Source organism: Triticum aestivum, chromosome 1D (genome assembly GCF_018294505.1).
Source record: "Triticum aestivum cultivar Chinese Spring chromosome 1D, IWGSC CS RefSeq v2.1, whole genome shotgun sequence".
NCBI classification, from domain to species: domain Eukaryota; kingdom Viridiplantae; phylum Streptophyta; class Magnoliopsida; order Poales; family Poaceae; genus Triticum; species Triticum aestivum.
The window spans coordinates 432,857,224-432,876,881 of record NC_057796.1 but is presented as its reverse complement, the minus strand read 5'-3'; the positions used below and the strand labels follow the sequence as shown (position 1 = coordinate 432,876,881).

The window sequence follows — 19,658 nt, the reverse complement described above, 5'->3', positions numbered from 1 at the left end:
TAGCCAATATGATAACTTGACCATAACTGCAATTTACCCCGCCCCCTCCTTCTCATCCACCATGCCCCGACGTTTCCCATTTTTCCGTTGATCCGGTAACTTGACAATAGCTGCAATCTACCCCCCCCTCCCTCCGCCTTCGCCTGACCATGCGTTCGAACTTGAGTACATCCCAAAAAACATGTTTACAATTGATGGAAGCCAGATACAATTTTGGAGGTTCACACTGATTTGAAGTCGAGATCAAAGTGCAGTCCTATCCTTACAACACCACCTCTCTTTTTTCCACATCTCTCACAATTCCACCTTATGGTACTAGAGTGCTCTAAAAAACCGGGATTCAAATGTTGAGCGTAGCGTCAATGGTACCCTCACAATTTCACCTCTTATGGTAGGTATATTTTCGAAAACTAAAATAGTTTTCCATGGCACAAGCACAACAATACCATGACAAAGTAGAAAGAAAAAGGCTACCCAAGAAAATGAAAAGACTTTTTAGGAAAAGAGAATTGGTGAACTGAAAACCGGCAAGAAAATATGGGAGCGCGGAACGGACATGTCAAGCCCCACACACCAACTATGTGCATCACCTCACGGTCAAAGGGAGAATAAATAAATAACACTATATGCATCACAACTCCCTCGCTCCCTCCCCTTCTTATTCCCACTCCCTCTGCCGTCCCTGAACCCAGCCCCTTCCCCCCTTCCTCCCTCCTTCATCCATCCCCGACGAAACCAACCAACCAACAATGGAAGTTGCCGCGCCCAAGCAACTCCTCCCCATGGCGCCGCGGGACCCCAACTCCCCGTCCTCCTCCACCTCCTCCTCCTCGCCGTCCTCCGCCGCGTCGCCCTCCCACCACCGCCCCAGCCCGCTGCCGCCGTCCCCGAGGCCCGTGCCGCGCACCATCGACACCACCCCCTTCCCCACCACCTTCGTCCAGGCCGACACCGCCTCCTTCAAGCAGGTCGTCCAGATGCTCACCGGCGCCGACATGCCGCCGCCGGCGCCGTCCTTGCAGCCGCAGGCCCAGGCCCAGAGGCCCCCCGCGGCCGCCAACAGCAAGGCCGGCGCCCCGTGCCGGCCCAAGAAGCCGGCTTTCAAGCTCTACGAGCGCCGGAGCAGCATGAAGAACCTCAAGATGATCGCGCCGCTCGCCATGGCGGCCGCCGCGGGGGCGTCGCCGAGGAAGGCGCTGCCGGAGCTGCTGTCGCCCAGCGTGCTCGACTTCCCGTCGCTGGCGCTCAGCCCCGTCACGCCGCTGGTGTCCGACCCCTTCAACCGGTCCGCGTCGGCGTCCCCGGCGGAGCAGGAGGCGGCCGCGGAGCGCGCGGCCATCGCGCGGAAGGGCTTCTTCCTGCACCCGTCGCCCCGGGGCGGCGCCGGCGAGCCCCCGCCGCGCCTGCTGCCGCTGTTCCCCGTCACCTCGCCCCGGATGGCCTCCGCCTCGGCCGCCGCAGCACCGTCGTCGGAGTGAGCGAGTGAGCCGATCCGCTCCGCCGCGTAGAGCATGCGACGGCGGCGTACTATTAATCAATTGTCCGGAGTAGCTCGTCCTCGGTGCTAGTATGTTGTAATTTTTGCTCGCTTGGTTGAGCGACGGCTCGCGAAGGAACGGAACGGAAAGGATCACACTCTTTGAGCTCCTCCCCTGCCCTCTTCTGTTCTGTTCTTGGTGGATCGGTGCTAATTGTGCCTAATTTACTCTCAGAATTAACTCTGTCCGTTTCATCATGCAGTTAATTTCCGGAAAATATTTCCCATTCCTTTCTTTCTTCCCATTCATGGAAACGGCATGCACATCACTGGCCCGGGATCTCTCGTCTTTTAAGTTGCGCTACCAAAGCTTAATTTCCGCTAAGATACGAACCATCTACAGTCCTAATAATGGTTGCAGCATTCAGAATTCTTCCCAAATCTATCTAAGCATCCATCCTGACACAAGATGGAACAAAGGAATTCTTCCAGAATTCTCCTCAGTGTCTGTGATTAAATTCCCTGACAAGGCCGAAAGAGTCAGAGTATCTTCTTCAATGGCGTAGAATCAGAGGGGGGGCAGTGCCCCCCCTGTACTTGTTCCTGTAGATTCAGAGAGATTGCAGTGTCGATCGAAGGAACACAGGAACAAGCCGTCATGTCACATCGAGCCGTGACTTCTAGTCGTAGAATTATTGCAACTTTGAATTCTTCTTTTACATTTATGTGCCTTGAAGCGTTCCCTGCTGCTGCTAGTGATCTGGCATCTGGTTCGGGTCAAAGGAGACGTCGTTGTCATGCATCCAGCCAGCAGCACAAGGAAGGATGGTTCGAGTCAGACTGTCCAGTTGACCGTTCGGGACAGCGGGTGGTGGTGCGCCGGCGGCGGATGGCCGGCCGGCCGGCAGTCCAACCCATCCATCATCGGTGCACCTTTGCTTTTCCCCAAAGCAGCTCCGCTCTTGGCCTCGGTGGTGCGTGCACAACAGGTCAGTACGTATGGGCACATGCCCCCTCCCCCGACTTTACGAGGAGAAAACAACGAAAAGCAAGCAAAGTAGCAGTAGAAGTGTAGCAATGGAGAAAGCAAAGTTAGGGACAGGACAGGACAGAGAGAGCGTCCCACTACTAACTACGACCACCATGACCAAATGGCAAGGTGGTGGGCCCGCCTTGTTGACCGCTTTGGACCCGCCGGCCGGCAGCTACCTACTGTCCGGAGTAGTAGAACCGACGCGAGGAAGAAGAGAGTACACAATTCTTTGTGACGAAGATCTCATGGCAGTAATGAACCGTGAGCAGTGCCGAGTTTAATCCCGGCCGTGCACTGCCACCTGCTCCGGTTTGACTTGGGCGCGCGCTGATTAATCCCGCGATCTCCGTGCGGCTCCGTCCATCCATCATCGTCCCCGGACCGGACCGGGCGGGCCCCATGTGAGATACGACTAATCAGCGCCTTAATTTGCACCGTTCCAGCCTCGTCGCTTCGACCGCTCGCCCGTTCACGAAGCATCCACAGACACTTTTTTTTTTCTTTTTTTTGCGGGGGAAGCATCCACAGACACTGACCTCGTAATTAAACCGACGGGATTGGTAAGTCTCTGTCAACCGAGACTTAACGAAGTTTCAGTCGATGCTATGCTCGTGAGATCTTATATTGAGATCTGTGCATTTTTTTATTTTTTATTTTTATTTATATGTATTGTGTCACTCGATTGAGACTTCGTTAAGTCTGTCTCAGTCGGCTGAGATCTAGCCACACCCTTAAAGGAATTTGAAGGCCAAGCGATCGAGATTAATCGATCATGGTGTGTCAAATGTGTTGGTCTTGATATCCATCTGACTCAATCGTAGAGCTCAAGGAAGCTGCGTTACGTGCGTAGCTAGCGTAGCGTACCCTCTCTTTCTTTGATCTGCATCCATCATCTGTTGACCCTTTGGGTGCCAGTTGCTGTTGGATAATAGTACCGCAGTTGTTGCTGCTGCTGTCCCACACCCAAGTGAACCTGATCGACCCCAAGGAAATGACCGCGGCAATTGGCCGGCCGCTGCCTCATTTTCCTCCCAAAAGAGAGCGACATCGACGACCATAATTAAGCATCTCAGGTCACTCGAGAATGGTTCCGAGGACAGTGAGCGCGGTAGCTTGAGCTAGCTAGGGCGACGTGCCCGGTAATTTAACAACAACCGGACAAGTTCTACCACCCTTGTGGAGCACAATGCTGAACCGATCAACTGAAAGAAAGGTCAGCAAAGGCTGCACGCACGCACGCACAACAGCCATAGACCCACGTCAGGACCGAAGATAAGGGCGGGAGAGAGGAATCCTCTTAGGATGAGCAGAAGATAGACGGTGACATGCACAGTTTGGAACTTAACTTGGATGCTGCCTCTGGCACAAGGAGGACGTACGTACGTCGCCAACTGCCTTGACTTGGGGCAACATGCCATGGGTTGGTTGGCAGGCAGCTTGGCTTGTATCAGACCGAGGAATCACCATGTTTTGCCAAGGAGATGGTACCAAACATGTGTGTGCGTGTGCGTGTGTGTTCACCAGCTAGCTGCCTCAGTTTGGTGTCATATTAGGCGTCTCGGACCGACAGACTCTACTATAACTGGACTGCAAGGTCAAGTTAGCACCACTACTGAAATACTATTATTTCTGTCATTCTGTGCATAAGAGTATCAGAAATACCGCAAATTGCTAATGTGCTAATTTGATATGGTCGTATCCAAGACTTGGGCGATGAGTCGGGTGCGATGTACATGTCTGTACTTGATTTGGTATATAAGCAATGCACAAGTCAACTAAGTACATGTATATTGCGAAGATAACATTCAAGTATCCAAACTGAAACGTAGGGGTCCGCATATTGAACTGGCCAAATTAATCCAGAGTCAACTGAGCACCGCCCACAAAGATCGCATCAAACTCTCATTTTCTTTCCTGAAAAGATCAAACCAGAAGATGTACTCTGAATTTTTCTCGCTCGTTCGCTGGACAGCGGCGTGCCCGAAGAAGGCACACATTACATTAGAGTAGGGAAGCTATCAGCATTCACCTCTCTCGCGTCGTGTCGCGTCGATTTTTTTCCTCACTGTAAATGAGTTAGTTGGTGGGCAATCACTATGTGAAATGGCTAGCTGCATCTGCCCAGTCCAGTCATCTGTAACGCCTGGAATTGGTCAAGTCCTCCTCGGGGAACATGGAGGAACACTAAACTGCGCTGCGGGTTTTTTTCTATGGGGCCGACGACGAGAAAGAAAACGTAAACCTTTTGGTGCTTTGCGCTCCAAGTTCGTGGATTGCGAGATCGATCGCTTGACGCGTAGTTTAGATCGCAATTAGTCAATGCGTTCGCGGCGATTCTCGTCGCGTCAAGCGGCCGAATAGCTTGCGCGCATTCTGGTGTCTGCAACGGACGGACAAGGACGGTGCAAGTTCAGAAATGAACTGCACATCAAACAAGAACTTTCACTTGTAGAACACGGGATCAAGCAGGAGAACTTTGACAGCTTTAAAAGATCGGGTTGGTTCACATATATCTTTTTTCGAGGGTATTCACATAACATATATATGTACAAACTACCAGTAATACAATTCATAACCACCTCGATTACCTTATCTACAGTCCAATAATAATACTATCACAAACCAAGCGTAGCTGGGACTGCACTGGCTAAGACTAGTCTTTTGGCTGCGGGCAAGGGTTAATTAACTACTCCCTCCGTCCCATAATATAAGAACGTTTTTTACACTAGTGTAGTGTTAAAAATGCTCTTATATTATGGGACGGAGGGAGTACTATAACAGCTAGTGTGAGCTTCCTGGTGCAAGCTAAGCTTTTGGCGTCCTCTCCAAAGGGAAATTGCAAGGAAGGTGAGTGACAGTGTGGCACTCTGTCAGCAGACAGCTCCTGCCTCTCCAGGCCCGGCCAATAGTGGCTCCCTCTCCAAAGGGAAATCTAGCTAGCTAAGCTGGTCGTCATGTTCCGGTCAGAGCCAGATGTCCGCACTGATTTGGGCACGCGATGCTGATCATGGGCTTGGATTACGCGGCAATGTACGGGAGCGGAGTTAATCATGCACGCGCCTTGTCCTGTGCCCTACCCGTGGCGCACATTATGGATCGGATTAGATAGACAAAGAGGGTGTGGGGGGACAGACAAGTGCTGGTGTTCGTCGGCGGCCTCGGATGAAGAAGCTTCGTTCCTTCTGCTGGTCCACACGTTGAGTGCAGGCAGGGACACTACTTTGAGATCCGCACTGCACACGTTGCTTCTGCGATAGTAGCGTCTGATGTGTCCTTGTAGTAGTAGTATTATGCAAACTCATTTATCGAAAGCGGAATTATTCTTCTGTCTTGCTAAGTCTGAAGCATTCGAGATTTTCCTATGGCCAAGTCGACGCCCTGAAACTGTCAGATGTGGCCTCGTCCAGGTTCACGCGCTGGGGTAGTAGTATCATCATCAACCTAAACATAAGAAAATCTCTGTCGACTGACGCACCACCCCTCATTTAGTCGAGCAAGATGCGCCTTTTTTTGTCCCGCCTACACCGGTGGACAATGATATACAGACTTAAGAACATCTGAATCTCTAAGAGGCGCTAGATGTGCGTTTTTTTTCCTTTTTGCGGGGAGATGTGAGAGAAATTGAGCGGCATTTTGATGCTTACTAACATGAGAGTAAAAACCTGGCTTAGTTATGTTTAGATGCCATACCATAAGTGCGTCCTTCCCTCCCCTTGGGCGGTTAGGGCAAACTCATCCCCTCCGGGCTTGGTCGATGAGCCCGTTAATTCGCCTCCTCTATGCATGCCGCCCTGGCATCCGGTGGCAGGGAGTGGAATCTCGCAGTGCCGACTCCGGCTAATAGTTTATGCTGGGGTTTTTTACTCCTCGCAGGTGCGGGTGCTTAGGCGGATGGTGACACTTCTTCTTCAAGTTGGTCTTCCAGGCTACAAACCTCCTTGAGTTTGTTTGTCTAGATGGAATTGACGAAGCTCCGATATAGATTCTTGTTGTCCCCTTAGGGCGACGAGGTTAGACTTTTTTGTCGTGCATGTGCGATGGCGAGATTTGATATCAAGTGCTTTGGATCGATTCAAGGGTTCAACGACGAGGACTACTGCTCTAGAGCGTTGGTCCTTGCACGTGCACAAGGACTTCTCGGGTGTCATCAACATGGTCAGCCAGCTCCGGTAGGGGCAACGGCTCGTTCTTTCGACGATAGTGGTAGCTCGGTGATCCAAGGATCACAATGTTAATAGGGGTAGGTGTTCTACACTTGGTGAACTTTTACAATAAATCTGGATACTTTTCACAAACAAAAATCTTCGCATAATCTTTATTGTAGGATACAGACAGAACTATCAAGTCCCAACATTACAGGACCACATTTTCTAGGGACGTAGTGCGAAATTTACAAGATGGCCCGAGTAATATTTTCAGCAAGGCCCACGGTGCGACTTACGCTGGGCTAAGCCCAGACACTCACTACTAGCATTGCCACGGCCCACACACAGGGGGCCTCCAACAGCCCACCCGATCCTGGACTGTTTATTGGTTGCTCGGCACGCAGGAGAAAATGGAGATATTTATCTACTCTACTGATTTGTTTCAAATTCTCGAAAAAAAATACTGATTTGTTTCAAAAAATAAACTCTACTCTACTGATCATCATAAAAAAAAGGAAGAGGGGAGGAGACAAAGCTGTCAAAGTCTGGGCGTCGCCGTCAGCACGCCCCCTCCGCCGACCATCCGGCGAGTGGCAGCGGCTCAACGTCGTCGTATCCGCGTCAAGAATCAGGGGACGGGGACTTACTAGATGAATCCCCGACGCCGCCTTTATTCCATTTCCATGTACGTGCGTGGATAGGGGAGAACAACCAATAATGCACCAGCACCCCTCCGATACCCCCTTCTGTGGCTGCCATCCATAAGGAAAACGATCAATCACACATCACACAGGTTCCTTTCAACTTCACAGATCAAGCAAGGGCTTCTTTGATTCGCAGTAATGTCAAAACATAAACATTGAGTTGCAATGGCATGTCCATTTGAATATATCAAGACTTTGGTTTGTTTGATCGTCTCACAGTAAAAAAAAAGGTAGGGGTATAATTTTCAGGAGCTTCGAGTAGATGCTAAATTTTCTATGAAATGTAGCCAAAGATACACAAAACAAAAGAGGAAAGAAAACATGCATATTATACATCTGAAAACAGAGTGCGCTGGAAGGATCATCTTCAGTTTTGAGGCCCCATCAATCGCGAGAAACTGATGATCATTCTGATATAGGGCATCCATATTTTTTCTCTTTTCGTCAAACGACGGCGACGGCCGGATTCCTCTACCATTGAGAGGACGGAAAATACCAGCATCCTTTACGTGCCAAACTGAAAGTAAAGCCTAAGCTTCCCCGCAAAAAAAAGAAAGTAAAGCCTAAGCTAGGAGGAGGAGCTTTCCAGGGCACGCTTACTGCTTCCCCTGCTCGACCTACAAAACAGACTTTAAACTTCAGGACCGCACAAAGGTGCCAAAACAGACCATGTCTGGATCTGTATCACCAGGAAAGGCACAGGACCACAAGGAATGCAAATTGGTGGCAGTTCAATCTGGAACTAGCAATCAAGTAGGGCACCCAAGTTGCACAACAGATCTATCCCAAGTGATTCATCAAGTACACCAAGCGCCAGGGTAGATTGCTCATCCATGCCATGCATGTAACGATGCCCACATCGAATGCCCCAATCTCCACGAAACATTACACGCATATAGCAATGATCTACTCCCTCCGTTTCTAAATATAAGTCCTTTTAGAGATTTCAATATGGGGTACATACGGAGCAAAAAGAGTGAATCTATACTCTAAACTCCGTATGAGTTCATGTTGAAATCTCTAAAAACACTTATATTTAGAAACGGAGGGAGTATATAGTATATAGGAACCTAATTTTCAAACCTTATAGCCACCCTCAACTGACATAAGTAAAAAAATGGCATAACTTATGTAATTTAGAGATGGTTGCAGACGCATAGCTTTTCCCCCCTCACTAAACAAGTAAAGGGTCAAGGTTGGACTAGAAAAATGTACAACTTAACACAGCTAGCTTCACACTGAGAGCTGAATATTGCCCTCTCAATAAAGATACTAAAAGGATGGAAGAGAATATTCAAAAAAAATTATTCAATCTTATGCCTTCTGGGGAACATTGTTATCTTGACAAAAAGAGATGATTCTCCTTTTTGTGCTTCAGTCACCGAGGATATGTAAGGAGCACAGCCCTTTTGGTCTGAGCATCAGATGACCAAACCAGATATTTTTCCAGTATAGGAAACCACTAAAGCCACGAGGACATGTACAACCACAATGGTCCTATGTCAGCCTGATTGTCTCCTAGACGTTTTTCTAGCATGGAGGGTATAGCTTTCACTTAGCCAAGGGACGATCACTGTGAAAGAGACATCATTAAGTACTACAGATGACACTTATCAGTGTATCTGGTGTCTCTAGGTGATATGAAGGACAACCTGAAGTAAAGAAGGTATATATGCATATTTTACCCCCCACGTGAAGAACGAACTGGATTCGACTTTGCTATCGCAGAGCAGTAAATAGAATCCTCATCATCACGTGAATACACGTAGCAGTCAACTTTGTCAACTTTCTACGAAACTTTTCATATGCAATATCAATGATATTCGGAGGTAGTTTAGGCATTGTGCGTAAGGACACACGACCTGTTTTATCTAACTAATATACTTCTACTCAACTGATAGTTTACTCTGTGCAGGTAGCAAATAACTGAATGGGTTGTTGGGTTGGCCCAATCAGCTCAAGTTTTCATCCTTATAGAAAACTGGCCGAAAATACTAAAACACTAAAGTTTGGGCATAGCCTGCAGTGCCGCATAACTATTTTTAAGGCAAGGTTAAAAATCAAACCAACACAAGAGCAAAGATTGTTGGAATATGTTAAATAATAGCAGTAACACAGTGAAGAGGAAACAAGATTAAGCTAATCTAGATAAACTACCTTAGATCTTTGCTAAAACTTGCACAGAACATAATAAAGGCTTCAAGAAGATGCATGCAGCTCACCTTTTCGGCAATATCAAAAGAGTGGTGGACCTGCTCCAATATAGAGTATCGCTGCAACTTGGCAGGATCCAGCAGAAACAATTCACCCTGTAAACAATATTACCGTGACAAGGCTCTATCCCCTGAGGGCAATTAAGTGGGTTGCAAGCATATGTTTCCTGTTCCTACCAGTCCATTTCTGTAATCCCTGAATTAGAATGGAATAATGACCCTAAGATATAAGGAAAATGAGTTTACAGATGGGAAAAATCTGTTGTGCATTACAAGCCAACAACAAAACAATATCAGAAGATATCTCAAAAAAGTACCAAGGAAAAAAAAGTACACTTAGTATGACTAAATGTGCAGTTGGAATGAAGAGCGTAAACACATTAAGTACACCTAGATGTTCAGCACCACTACAATGTTAGGTCCAGAATTATATGGATTATGTCCAAAGAGGTTGCAACCAAAGGAATGCGCTAAAATCGCCCACAGTTCAGAAGCTTGCTCAGTATTCTGCAGCAATGCTAATAATCAGATGGCTTAAACATGCATGCCAACATATCTATAGCTTGACTATTCCATAAAGTTCAGGACCAAATCGATAAATATAAAGGATGTTACGTGTATACAGGTGACACATGAAATGAGGCTAGTATCAAAACTTTTGAAAGGTGAATAAGACACCCCCCGTCGCGCAATACAAGTAGTTCACGCATGCACCAGCAACCGTCCTATGCTGGCTGGCATGCACAAGGAAAATGACCAATCACACTTAACACAGGTTCCTTCCAACTTCACGGATCAAGGGCCTCTTTGCTTCGCAGTAATGTCAAAACATAAACATAGGATTCCTATGTCATGTCCGTTTCAATCCGTTATGACTTTGGTTTGTTTGATCGTCTCACACTAAAATAAAGTATTCTTTCCAAAAGCTTGAGTGGACGCTAAATTTTCTATGAAATGCAGTACAAACGAATATTTAGGAAAAAATTCTGTGTGGTTCAATCCTACAAATCAAACGACCAACATAAAAGAAAATTCCTAAATACTCTAACCCTTCATAATCCTATGAAAATCCTTTGAATCAAAAAGGTCCCCAAAGGATTTCATCACCGGCTTAGTCCAGCCAAAGATACACAAAAAAAGGAAAGGCCGAGTGTCAAACAAAAACACACATATTATACATCTGAAAACAGAGTGCGCTGCAAGTATCATCTTCAGTTTTGAGGCTCCATCGATCGGGAGAAACTGATGATCATTCTGATAAAGGGCATTCATTTTTTTCTCTTTTTGTCAAACGACCACGATGGCCGGATTCCACTATCATTGAGATAACGGAACAACAGAAAGTACCAGCATCCTTTACGTGCAGACCTCAAAGTAAAGCCTAAGCTAGGAGTTTTTCTACCTGAAAGACCTAAAGAGCGTGCTTCACGACGGCACAGAGGGCCGCCAAAACAGTTCAATCTCTGGATCTCTTCCACCAGGAAAGCACAGAGCCGCCAGTTCAATCAGGAAGTAGCAATACGGCCTCCAACTTGGAGAACAAATCTATCCCAAGTGGTTCATCTGGTAAATCAAGCGTCAGAGTGGATTGTTTTTCCATGTCATGCAACCATACCCACATCGAATGCCCCCTGATCTCCATGGAAAATTGAGACACATGTGACAATGTACCTAATTTGCAATCCAGACACAGATCCGTCTGGTCACACACAATTCAACATAAGCAACAAAAATAATATTACTTACATAATTTCAAGATGGTCACATATCCATCTGATTTTTCTCTATTCGCTAAACAAGTATAGGATCAAAGTTGGACTAGCAAAATGTACAACGTAACACAGCTAGCTTCGCACTAAAAGGTGAATATTGTCAAAAAGATCAAAGGAATATTCAAAGCATTTTCCTATTCAATCTTATGCCTTCTGGGAAGGGAACATTGTTATCTTGACAAAAGAGATGCGTGCTTCTCCTTTTATGTTTCAGTCACCGAGGATATGTAAGGAGCACAAATCTTCTTTGCTCTGAGCATGGGAGTATCAAACCAGATATTTTGCCTGTATAGTGAACCACTAAAACCACAAGGGCATATACAAGTACAATGGGTATATGTCAGCCTGCTTGTGGGGCCTCAGAAACGTGGGAATATAAAAAACCTATGATTTAAGTGGCATGTCCTCTTGAATCCTATAGGATAGGAAAACTATGGGAATTCTGATCAAAGAATGTTTGAAAACACAGGAAAGACAAATAGAATGCAAATGAAACCTAAGAAAAATTCCTAAGGATTTCAATCCTGCGAATCAAGCAAAAATTGTAGATTTTTTTCCTACAGAAGAAAATCCCCCAAAGAGCCTATAAAATTCCTTTGAATCAAAGAAGCCCTATATGTTTTTCTAGCATGTAACGTGATGTCTCTTCGGTGTCACTAGGTGATATGGAGGACAGCCTGAGGTAAACAAGGTATATATTCATATTTACCCCCACCCCCACCCATGTGAAGAAGGAACAAGTGGATTATATTTTGTTATCGCAGAGCAGTAAGTGGATTCTACTTTGCTATCGCAGGGCAGTAAATAGAATCCTTATCATCAAATGAATACACATAACAGTCAACTTTGTAAATTTTCTACAAAACTTTCCATATGCCATATAAATAATACCCGCAGGTAGTTCAGAAATTGTGCTACAGTCCTGTAGGGATGCAAGTGGACGAACCCGCGGGCTGTTTTATCTAACTAATGGTATACTTCTACTTAGCTGATACTTCTGCAGGTACCTAACCAATAGTTTACTTTGTGCACATAGCAAATAGCTAGATGAGTTGTTGGGTTGGCCCAATCAGCCCAAACTTGCATCCTTATGTATGGATAGGCGAGCCTATCGAATAAAACTGAATGGTTCTACTAGAAAAAGATATAACAGAATTGTATTGTAGAAAACTGGCAAAAGAAATACTACAATACATGATGGCCTGCTGCGCTGGATAACTATTTTTAAGGCACGGTTAAAAATAAAGCCAACAACAAAAGCAAACTACCTTAAATAAGCAACATCAGCAACAAAGTGAAGAGATGCAATGATTAAGCTAGTGCTACTCTAGACAAACTACCTTAGATCTTTGCTAAAAGTTGCACAGAACATAACAATGGCTTCAAGAAGATGCATGCAGCTCACTTTTTCGGTGATAAACAGAAGAGTGATGGCTCTGTTCCAACATAGAGTATCGCTGCAACTTGGCAGGTCACAGTAGAAAAAGTTCACTTTGGAAACAACAGTAATGTCACCAGGCTCCTGCCCTGAGTGCAATTAAGTGGGTTGCAAGCATATGTGTTCCATTCCTGCTAGCCCATTTTATGTAATCCCTGAATTTGAATAAAATAATGACCCTAGGCTATAAGGAGTATGAGTTTTCAGAAGGGAAACAAATCTTTTAATGCTATGCAAATGCATTACATGCCAACAATAAAACAATATCAGCAGATATCTCAAAAAAGTACAAGGGGAAGTACTTAATACCACTAAGCATGCAGTTGAAATGAAAAACCTAAGAACGTTAAGTACATCTACATGTTCAGCGTCACTACATTGTTAGGTTCAGAAATATGGTACCTATTATCTCCAAAGAGGTTGTGACCGAAGGAATGCGCTAACTATCGCCCACAATTCACAAGTTTGTTCCAGTATACCACAGCCATGGTAATAATCGGATGGCTTAAGCATGCATGTCGAAATATCTACGGCCCGACTACTCCATAAAGTTCAGGATCTAATCGACAAATATCAATGATGTAACGAGTATACAGGTGACGCACGACATGACGCTAGTATCAAAACTTTTGAAAGGTGAATAAGACAACCCTCATCGCGCAATACAAGTAGTTCGTGCAAGTAGTTCCTGCATAGACACAACTGGTTTCAGGTCTGTAGAGAGCTAGGTTATCACAATAACAGACAAGGCTAAGGCTGTTAATTGGTAGTCCTCCTCTAGTATATGTCGGCAGCGGATCCATTGGTTGTGCATGTTATACAAGATGTGCTTGATCCATTTACATCAACTGTTCCACTCAGGATAGCCTACAACAACAGGCTAGTTCTGGCAGGTGCTGAGCTAAGACCATCTGCAATTGTAAGCAAGCCGCGAGTTGATATCGGTGGCAGTGACATGAGAGTTCTCTACACCCTGGTAAGCTTCTAACTCTAGTAGTGGACAATATATGCAAATACTTTGGTTATTTCACTCTTTTACGTGGGTTGTTAGTATAATTGTGAAGGAATTCCATAGAAGGAAAAGGTCTCATAGATGATTAATTTACTCCTAGCAAACTCAAACGAATCATATGTTAACTGGTTTGAGTTTGTCTTTGACTTCAAAAGATATTGGTGGATCCAGACGCCCCAAGCCCAAGTCACCCATCACTAAGGGAGTACTTGCACTGGTAAATCAAATGCAAACATGTTCTTATTCTCACCAATACGATTCCAAACCCTCGACCCATCTGTTTTCTGCCATGAAACTTTAGATGTATGTTCCATACTTAATTTGCTCTAATTATGATATATCTCCACTCCTGTGTAGGATGGTGTCAGACATCCCTGGAACAACTGGTGCCAGCTTCGGTATGATGCCATGCATAACAATTTGTTCAATGTGATTTTTTGTTTTAGCTGAATTTTGTGGACGCAGAAATCAGGCCATGTTAAGTTCTTTCCCTCAAACGACTCGATACAAGTTAATTCCAATATAGCCCATCGTTAACACCAAGACATCTTGAACCATGACAAAGAATAACAATAAACAGCGTAAAATGACATTAGTATGTTTTGCAAATGAAATGGAAAACATTAAGACAAGGCCACTGTACAGCCTAAAGAAGCAAGAACTCTTAAAACAGTGGTATACTTAAGAATTTCCTTTTTCAATCTACTATTTATACTTTATTTCCACATGTACAAACACAAAATCCATGCAATCAATTAATATCATTCAATCTTATACTGGTTTTGAAGACTTTTATGATATATTGTGCTAGCAACTAACATATACAGCAGAACAAAGGTTACCCCTATACATGAAGATTATATTAGAATTACCTAGAACAAACAAAGTAGACTACGTTGCAGATAAATGACTAGATTGGTATGTTTCCACCAAGTTGAATTACTCTTTAAATTCTTAACTGGTGCTCTTGCAGGCCAAGAGCTTTTAGTTTATGAAAGGCCAGAACCAAGATCTGGTATCCACCGGATGGTATTTGTGCTGTTCCAGCAACTAGGCAGGGGTACAGTTTTTGCACCAGATGTGCGACACAACTTCAGCTGCAGGAACTTTGCACGACAGCACCACCTCAACATTGTGGCTGCCTCATATTTCAACTGTCAAAGGGAAGGTGGATCAGGCGGAAGAAGGTTTAGGCCAGAAAGTTCTCAAGGGGAGTAGGGACTAGATAGTACAGAGTACTGACCATTGTATGCGGTACTGTAGTGCTGCATCACAAATAATGTGCAGTACATAGAATGTCTTGTGTCACCTAAATATGCAGCATTATATGCGTCTTCAGCTATGATGAGCTTGATGGGATATATCTCAGTCATTAGTTAATCATCTGATCATGGAAAGTATTCTTGAGGGAATACAAAAGATAAACTCAGGCTTTTACAATGTTAGTTAAGCTCAACTAGTTTATAGTTCTGAGCACCTGCTTTGCATTTCAACAAGTTCTATTGAATAAATCAACACACTGTAAATCATCAAAGTTATTTTTGAAAGAAATCCCAAGATATATTTTAGACGAAAGGCAATATTGGTCAACTTTGTATTAAAACCCACAAGTGGCAAGGTAAGCCCCAAGGTAGGTCCAATGTTCACATTATTCCTTATTCAAAGCAACAGGGGTGCTAGACATTCACATCATTACATCAAACACTTAAAGGTGAAAACATAATATTACAAGACCCCAAGAGCAGTCACAACTTACAGCAGAAGCATATCATCGGGAGGAACCGATCACTTCTTCCCAAGGTGGCATACCTCCACCAGTTCCCAGGACTCCAAGCTTTTATCCTCGGTGTCGGTTCGATAAAGTGCGAGCTCGGAGATCTCGAACTGCAGTCCAGAAATTTCACTGTCCATTTCCTCTACTTTCTTCCTTGCTGCTTCCTTCTCTTCGTCTGTTAGATCCCCATACAAGAGGCTTACATGTGGCATATATGCTGCAATCGTGTAAAAAAACATGAATCGATTGTCATCAACTTGTCAATGTTTCAGGATCAAAGTACATGTAGTCTGGCACTGCACTCACGGGTTGATCTCTGAAACCCGAAGTGGGCGCAGAAGTGGTCGCTTGTGTGGATCACCTGCAACATTCAGATAACTTGGCATAAGCAGAAGTGCAGAGCAAATAATCGAAACGTTGTGCAAACCACACCTCTCAGAACGCATTGACCTCTCGATTAGCGCTTGGGGAAGGAACAGTGGAGGGATTAAAGCTAGGGGGCTGACCTCGGGGGTGGGCTCGAGGAGGAGGTAGACGCACTGGTAGAAGAAGTCGCCGCGGGCGACGCCGGTGACGCGGGCGGTGTAGGGGGCGACGTCGGCGGCCGCAGCGGCGGCGCGGAGGGCCTGGATTGCGGCGGGGCGGCGCATGCGCACGGCGCCGACGACGGTGGCGTGCGGCTCGAAGGGCGGGCCGCCGTGCGCGGCGCGGAGGCCGGCCATGAGGCCGCGGAGGCGGTCGCGGACGGGCTCCGGCGGGAGGGCCCACACGGAGTACACCTCCTCCGGCGACTGGTCGGTGGGGTCCATGCGGGCTGGGCCTGAGCGGCGGTGGCGCTTGGGCTTGGCGAAATGCGGGGTGGGAAGCCGAATATGCCTCGCTGAAGAGGTGATCATCACTGGATTAATGGAGCCGGTGCCGCGATTTGTTCCATACGGGTGCGTTCGGGCGATGGGACGCTGACTGTGGGGTCCCGGTTTTCAAATGCAGTTTTCGGGGCCACCAGCAGCCGGAAGCGGCTAACGCACTCGGATTAGAACGAATAATGCGTGATTATTAGGTGCTTATAATAGTGGAGATCTGAATCTAGCCGGAGAGCCACCTGCTGCAGTGATTAACAAACGGCAACTCTGCAAGCTTGTGTAGCCACTTGTGGATAGAATTGGAGTAAAGTCAATGCAGCTACTCTGGATGCTTGCTAGTTACAGTATCTCGGAGCCCGCGCGGCAACCACCGCTCGGTGCTTTCGTTTAGCAAAAGACTTAAGGACCGCTCAGAAAAAAAGCAAAAGACTTGAGGATGACGACCTTTCGATTACGTAACCAAGAGGCAAAAGCGCGAAAGTGTTACGTGTCGCATACCTGCCCCAATTATGGTGGTTTCATGTGGTTTTAGCGTTCGGCGGTGGTTTTCTAATGACCTAGCCTCAGTTGTACTGATTTTGTGTCATTTCATCAAAATGGTGCTACCGCTCGTTAGATCGACCATCATGTGTTTAAAATTAAATTAGCAACATTGGTGTTCTGGCTATATTCATCCTTCTAAATTTGATAAAAGTGCACTTTGCAAACTGAAACTATGGATCGTTTTTTCCCTTCTAAAATATAAAATGAAAGAAATTCCGGTAAATGAGCAACTCAAAATTTGCAGAGAATAACAAAATATAATCCACAAAGTTGTGGGAACACTGTTTATAAAAAATAGAAGTGACTCAAAATCATTTAAACAAAATAAGATTTTGGAAAAAGTGCATAATTTTTAGGGCAAAAATACAAAGTAACACAACTAGAGAAATAAGTTTAAAATATAAAGGCCATATGAAACAGTTCTTTTACATTTTCAAATATGTTATTAGGGCAAAATTGGCTCCGGTTAGAGGGATCCTGTATGTCGTGCTGATACAGAAGTGAAGAGTCAGAACAAGGGGGCACCATTTTCAAATGGAGTTACTAGGATTAGGGATGCTCCAAAAGACTAACTTTATATGTGCTATCAAAGAGATTAAAAGGTAGCGCGCTTCGCCGCGTCGTTCTTCACTCGTGGGATTAATTATTTTACAATTGGTTGTTTTGTTTGGATCTTATCTGTATTGGTTTTGTGTTTTAGTTATGTTCTAGTGGTGTTTATTTTTTGGTTCCTATATCGTGTCAGGTTTTTGTTGGAGAAAGTATTTGTTCCGAGAGGAGAGTGAAGTCGTTTGGTGCGTGGTTGTGGTGTCTTTACACGTTTTGAACTCGGTGTCAGTTGGCCGTTGTTGTTTGGGCCTGTTAGGATCCCCTATTCCACGCTGAAACAATCGAATTGCTGCTATAACGCGCACATGGATCAACCCACAAAAGTCTCGCTCGCTCAGCTAGGCTGGTTGTTCCTCTTGCTCGGTTTTTTTGCGCCCGTACCAGGGCTATATCTTAGAAAAATGGATTTTTTTAAATTTGAAAGGGCTATTTTAATTAAAAGATGTTCGAGGATTTATTTTTTAAATATTTTGAAATTTAAAAACCATGAAATTGAGAAAATTTACATAAATCTTAAACATATTCATGGGTTTCAAAAAATGTTTTAAAATTAAATAAGTTTGCAAATTTTAAAAGTGTGTACAAACTTTAAAAGTGATGTGAACTTTAAAAGTGTCCATGAATTTAATAAATATTAATTAATCTGAAAACAATTAAAAATAAATGCTTACAAATTTTAATAAGTGATCATGAATTAAAAAGAGAAAAATAAAAAATAAAAGGAGAATGGGAAATAAAACTAAACAACACACACTGGGCTCTCAACGATCCACAATCCCCGAATGACCAAAACACTTTAAATCGTGGGAGCTTAGTATCTCTATAAAAAATAAAAAATGTTTTTAATATTTACAAATTTTAGTAAGTGTTCGTGAATTACAACGTAAAAAAAGAGTGAGACATAAAACTAAAAAACACACGCCGCCCCACAATCCCCGAAGCACCAGAACGCTTCGAATCATGGGAGCTTAGTATCTCTATAGATAACAAATAAATGCGAGAGAAACTAGAGGAATGGAGATCAAACTGTCATTTTAATGATTTTTTTGTTGAATTTGAAACAATTGTGCTAGTTAATAAATATGCAAACCTAAGTAGAAACTTGGACGCAATTGAAGTCAAGTCGATGTAGCAATTTATTTCAAAATCGAACACACAAACTATGTCTTATGTTATGTGTGTCATTGTAGTGAAATAATCTTGTGTGACTAACTTGTTTTGTATCTATTTTGCAATCTTATTAACATGTTTCTATTTATGCGTCTACTTCCTCTTTGAGCCTTTCTCGAGCGAGGTGCGTGCTCCACTTGGGAAAATCATAGTTGCGTGGGGCAAGAGGTAATAGGCAATGTGGTCAAGCAACTCAAACAATCAAGAACCAAGCTTGTAGATTTGATGGCCATGAATGCAGATCAACTAGAAAGTCATGGAACCGATAAGATGAATGCATTCTATAAATAAGAGATGCAATGAATTCAAATGTCTAGAATTAGTTGCTTAAAAGAGGTTGACTATAATGCAATCTCCTCCCCGCCACATCATTGTTTGGCTTGCCAGAAAGTAAGGCTATGAAACTGAAAGATGAAGCATAGGTGTAGTAGTCTGAACGGGTTGTACTGGAGACAATGTTTACTAATTTTTTCGAAGAACATTTCACAAGGGATTTGAATATGAATCCTATATTTGAGCTTGTTGAGCCGAGGAGATGACGCGGTGGCAGTCTCTCCACTTGTGTCCTCAAGGTCGTGGGTTCGAACCAGTCTCCTTGCAGAATTATTATGCAAGGGTAATGTTATCTAGAAATTCCTTTCCCCATATCCCACCTTGTGTGGGAACTTCAATATGGGGTACGGCCTTTTACTGAGGAGATTAATGAGGGATTTCGTGAATACTTTCAAAAGACGAGATCACTACAAATATCTTCCAAATATGTTCATTAAAGGCACCCAGTCTGGATAGCTTTCATAGCAAAATTTAACAAACTCAATGGGGTAGCGCTGGAACATGAGGTAGTTGCAGTGGTGGAATGCTTCTTTAATTCAGTTAGCATACTAGCAAGGGGTTTGAACACACTA

General features: G+C 44.6%; 3 protein-coding genes across 3 annotated transcripts; 2 read left to right on the top strand and 1 right to left on the bottom strand.

Moving 5' to 3' along the window:
• The first annotated feature begins 645 nt into the window (after positions 1-645).
• LOC123182650 (VQ motif-containing protein 4) lies at positions 646-1,718 on the top strand. The gene has a single exon (XM_044595293.1). The coding sequence runs from the start codon at positions 750-752 to the stop codon at positions 1,476-1,478; it is 729 nt and encodes a 242-aa protein (XP_044451228.1). The 5' UTR covers positions 646-749; the 3' UTR covers positions 1,479-1,718.
• An 11,765-nt stretch (positions 1,719-13,483) lies between these two features.
• Positions 13,484-15,053, top strand: LOC123182648 (protein RICE FLOWERING LOCUS T 1). The gene is made up of 4 exons (XM_044595292.1): positions 13,484-13,758; positions 13,950-14,011; positions 14,152-14,192; positions 14,768-15,053. The coding sequence occupies exons 1-4, from the start codon at positions 13,567-13,569 to the stop codon at positions 15,010-15,012; spliced, it is 540 nt and encodes a 179-aa protein (XP_044451227.1). The 5' UTR covers positions 13,484-13,566; the 3' UTR covers positions 15,013-15,053.
• A 304-nt stretch (positions 15,054-15,357) lies between these two features.
• On the bottom strand, positions 15,358-16,456 carry LOC123182647 (cyclic phosphodiesterase). The gene is made up of 3 exons (XM_044595291.1): positions 16,075-16,456; positions 15,875-15,929; positions 15,358-15,785 (listed from the first exon to the last, which is right to left on the bottom strand). The coding sequence occupies exons 1-3, from the start codon at positions 16,375-16,377 to the stop codon at positions 15,580-15,582; spliced, it is 564 nt and encodes a 187-aa protein (XP_044451226.1). The 5' UTR covers positions 16,378-16,456; the 3' UTR covers positions 15,358-15,579.
• Positions 16,457-19,658: the final 3,202 nt, after the last annotated feature.

Excerpts from the sequence above, each read along its gene's own strand:
- LOC123182648 (XM_044595292.1), top strand. The coding sequence starts at position 13,567 with ATGTCGGCAGCGGATCCATTGGTTGTGCATGTTATACAAGATGTGCTT. Across the intron at positions 14,012-14,151 it reads CTAAGGGAGTACTTGCACTG|GATGGTGTCAGACATCCCTG; the intron begins GTAAATCAAATG and ends ACTCCTGTGTAG. Across the intron at positions 14,193-14,767 it reads AACAACTGGTGCCAGCTTCG|GCCAAGAGCTTTTAGTTTAT; the intron begins GTATGATGCCAT and ends GTGCTCTTGCAG.
- LOC123182650 (XM_044595293.1), top strand. The coding sequence starts at position 750 with ATGGAAGTTGCCGCGCCCAAGCAACTCCTCCCCATGGCGCCGCGGGAC.
- LOC123182647 (XM_044595291.1), bottom strand. The coding sequence starts at position 16,377 with ATGGACCCCACCGACCAGTCGCCGGAGGAGGTGTACTCCGTGTGGGCC. Across the intron at positions 15,930-16,074 it reads TCCTCGAGCCCACCCCCGAG|GTGATCCACACAAGCGACCA; the intron begins GTCAGCCCCCTA and ends TGAATGTTGCAG. Across the intron at positions 15,786-15,874 it reads CGGGTTTCAGAGATCAACCC|CATATATGCCACATGTAAGC; the intron begins GTGAGTGCAGTG and ends ACACGATTGCAG.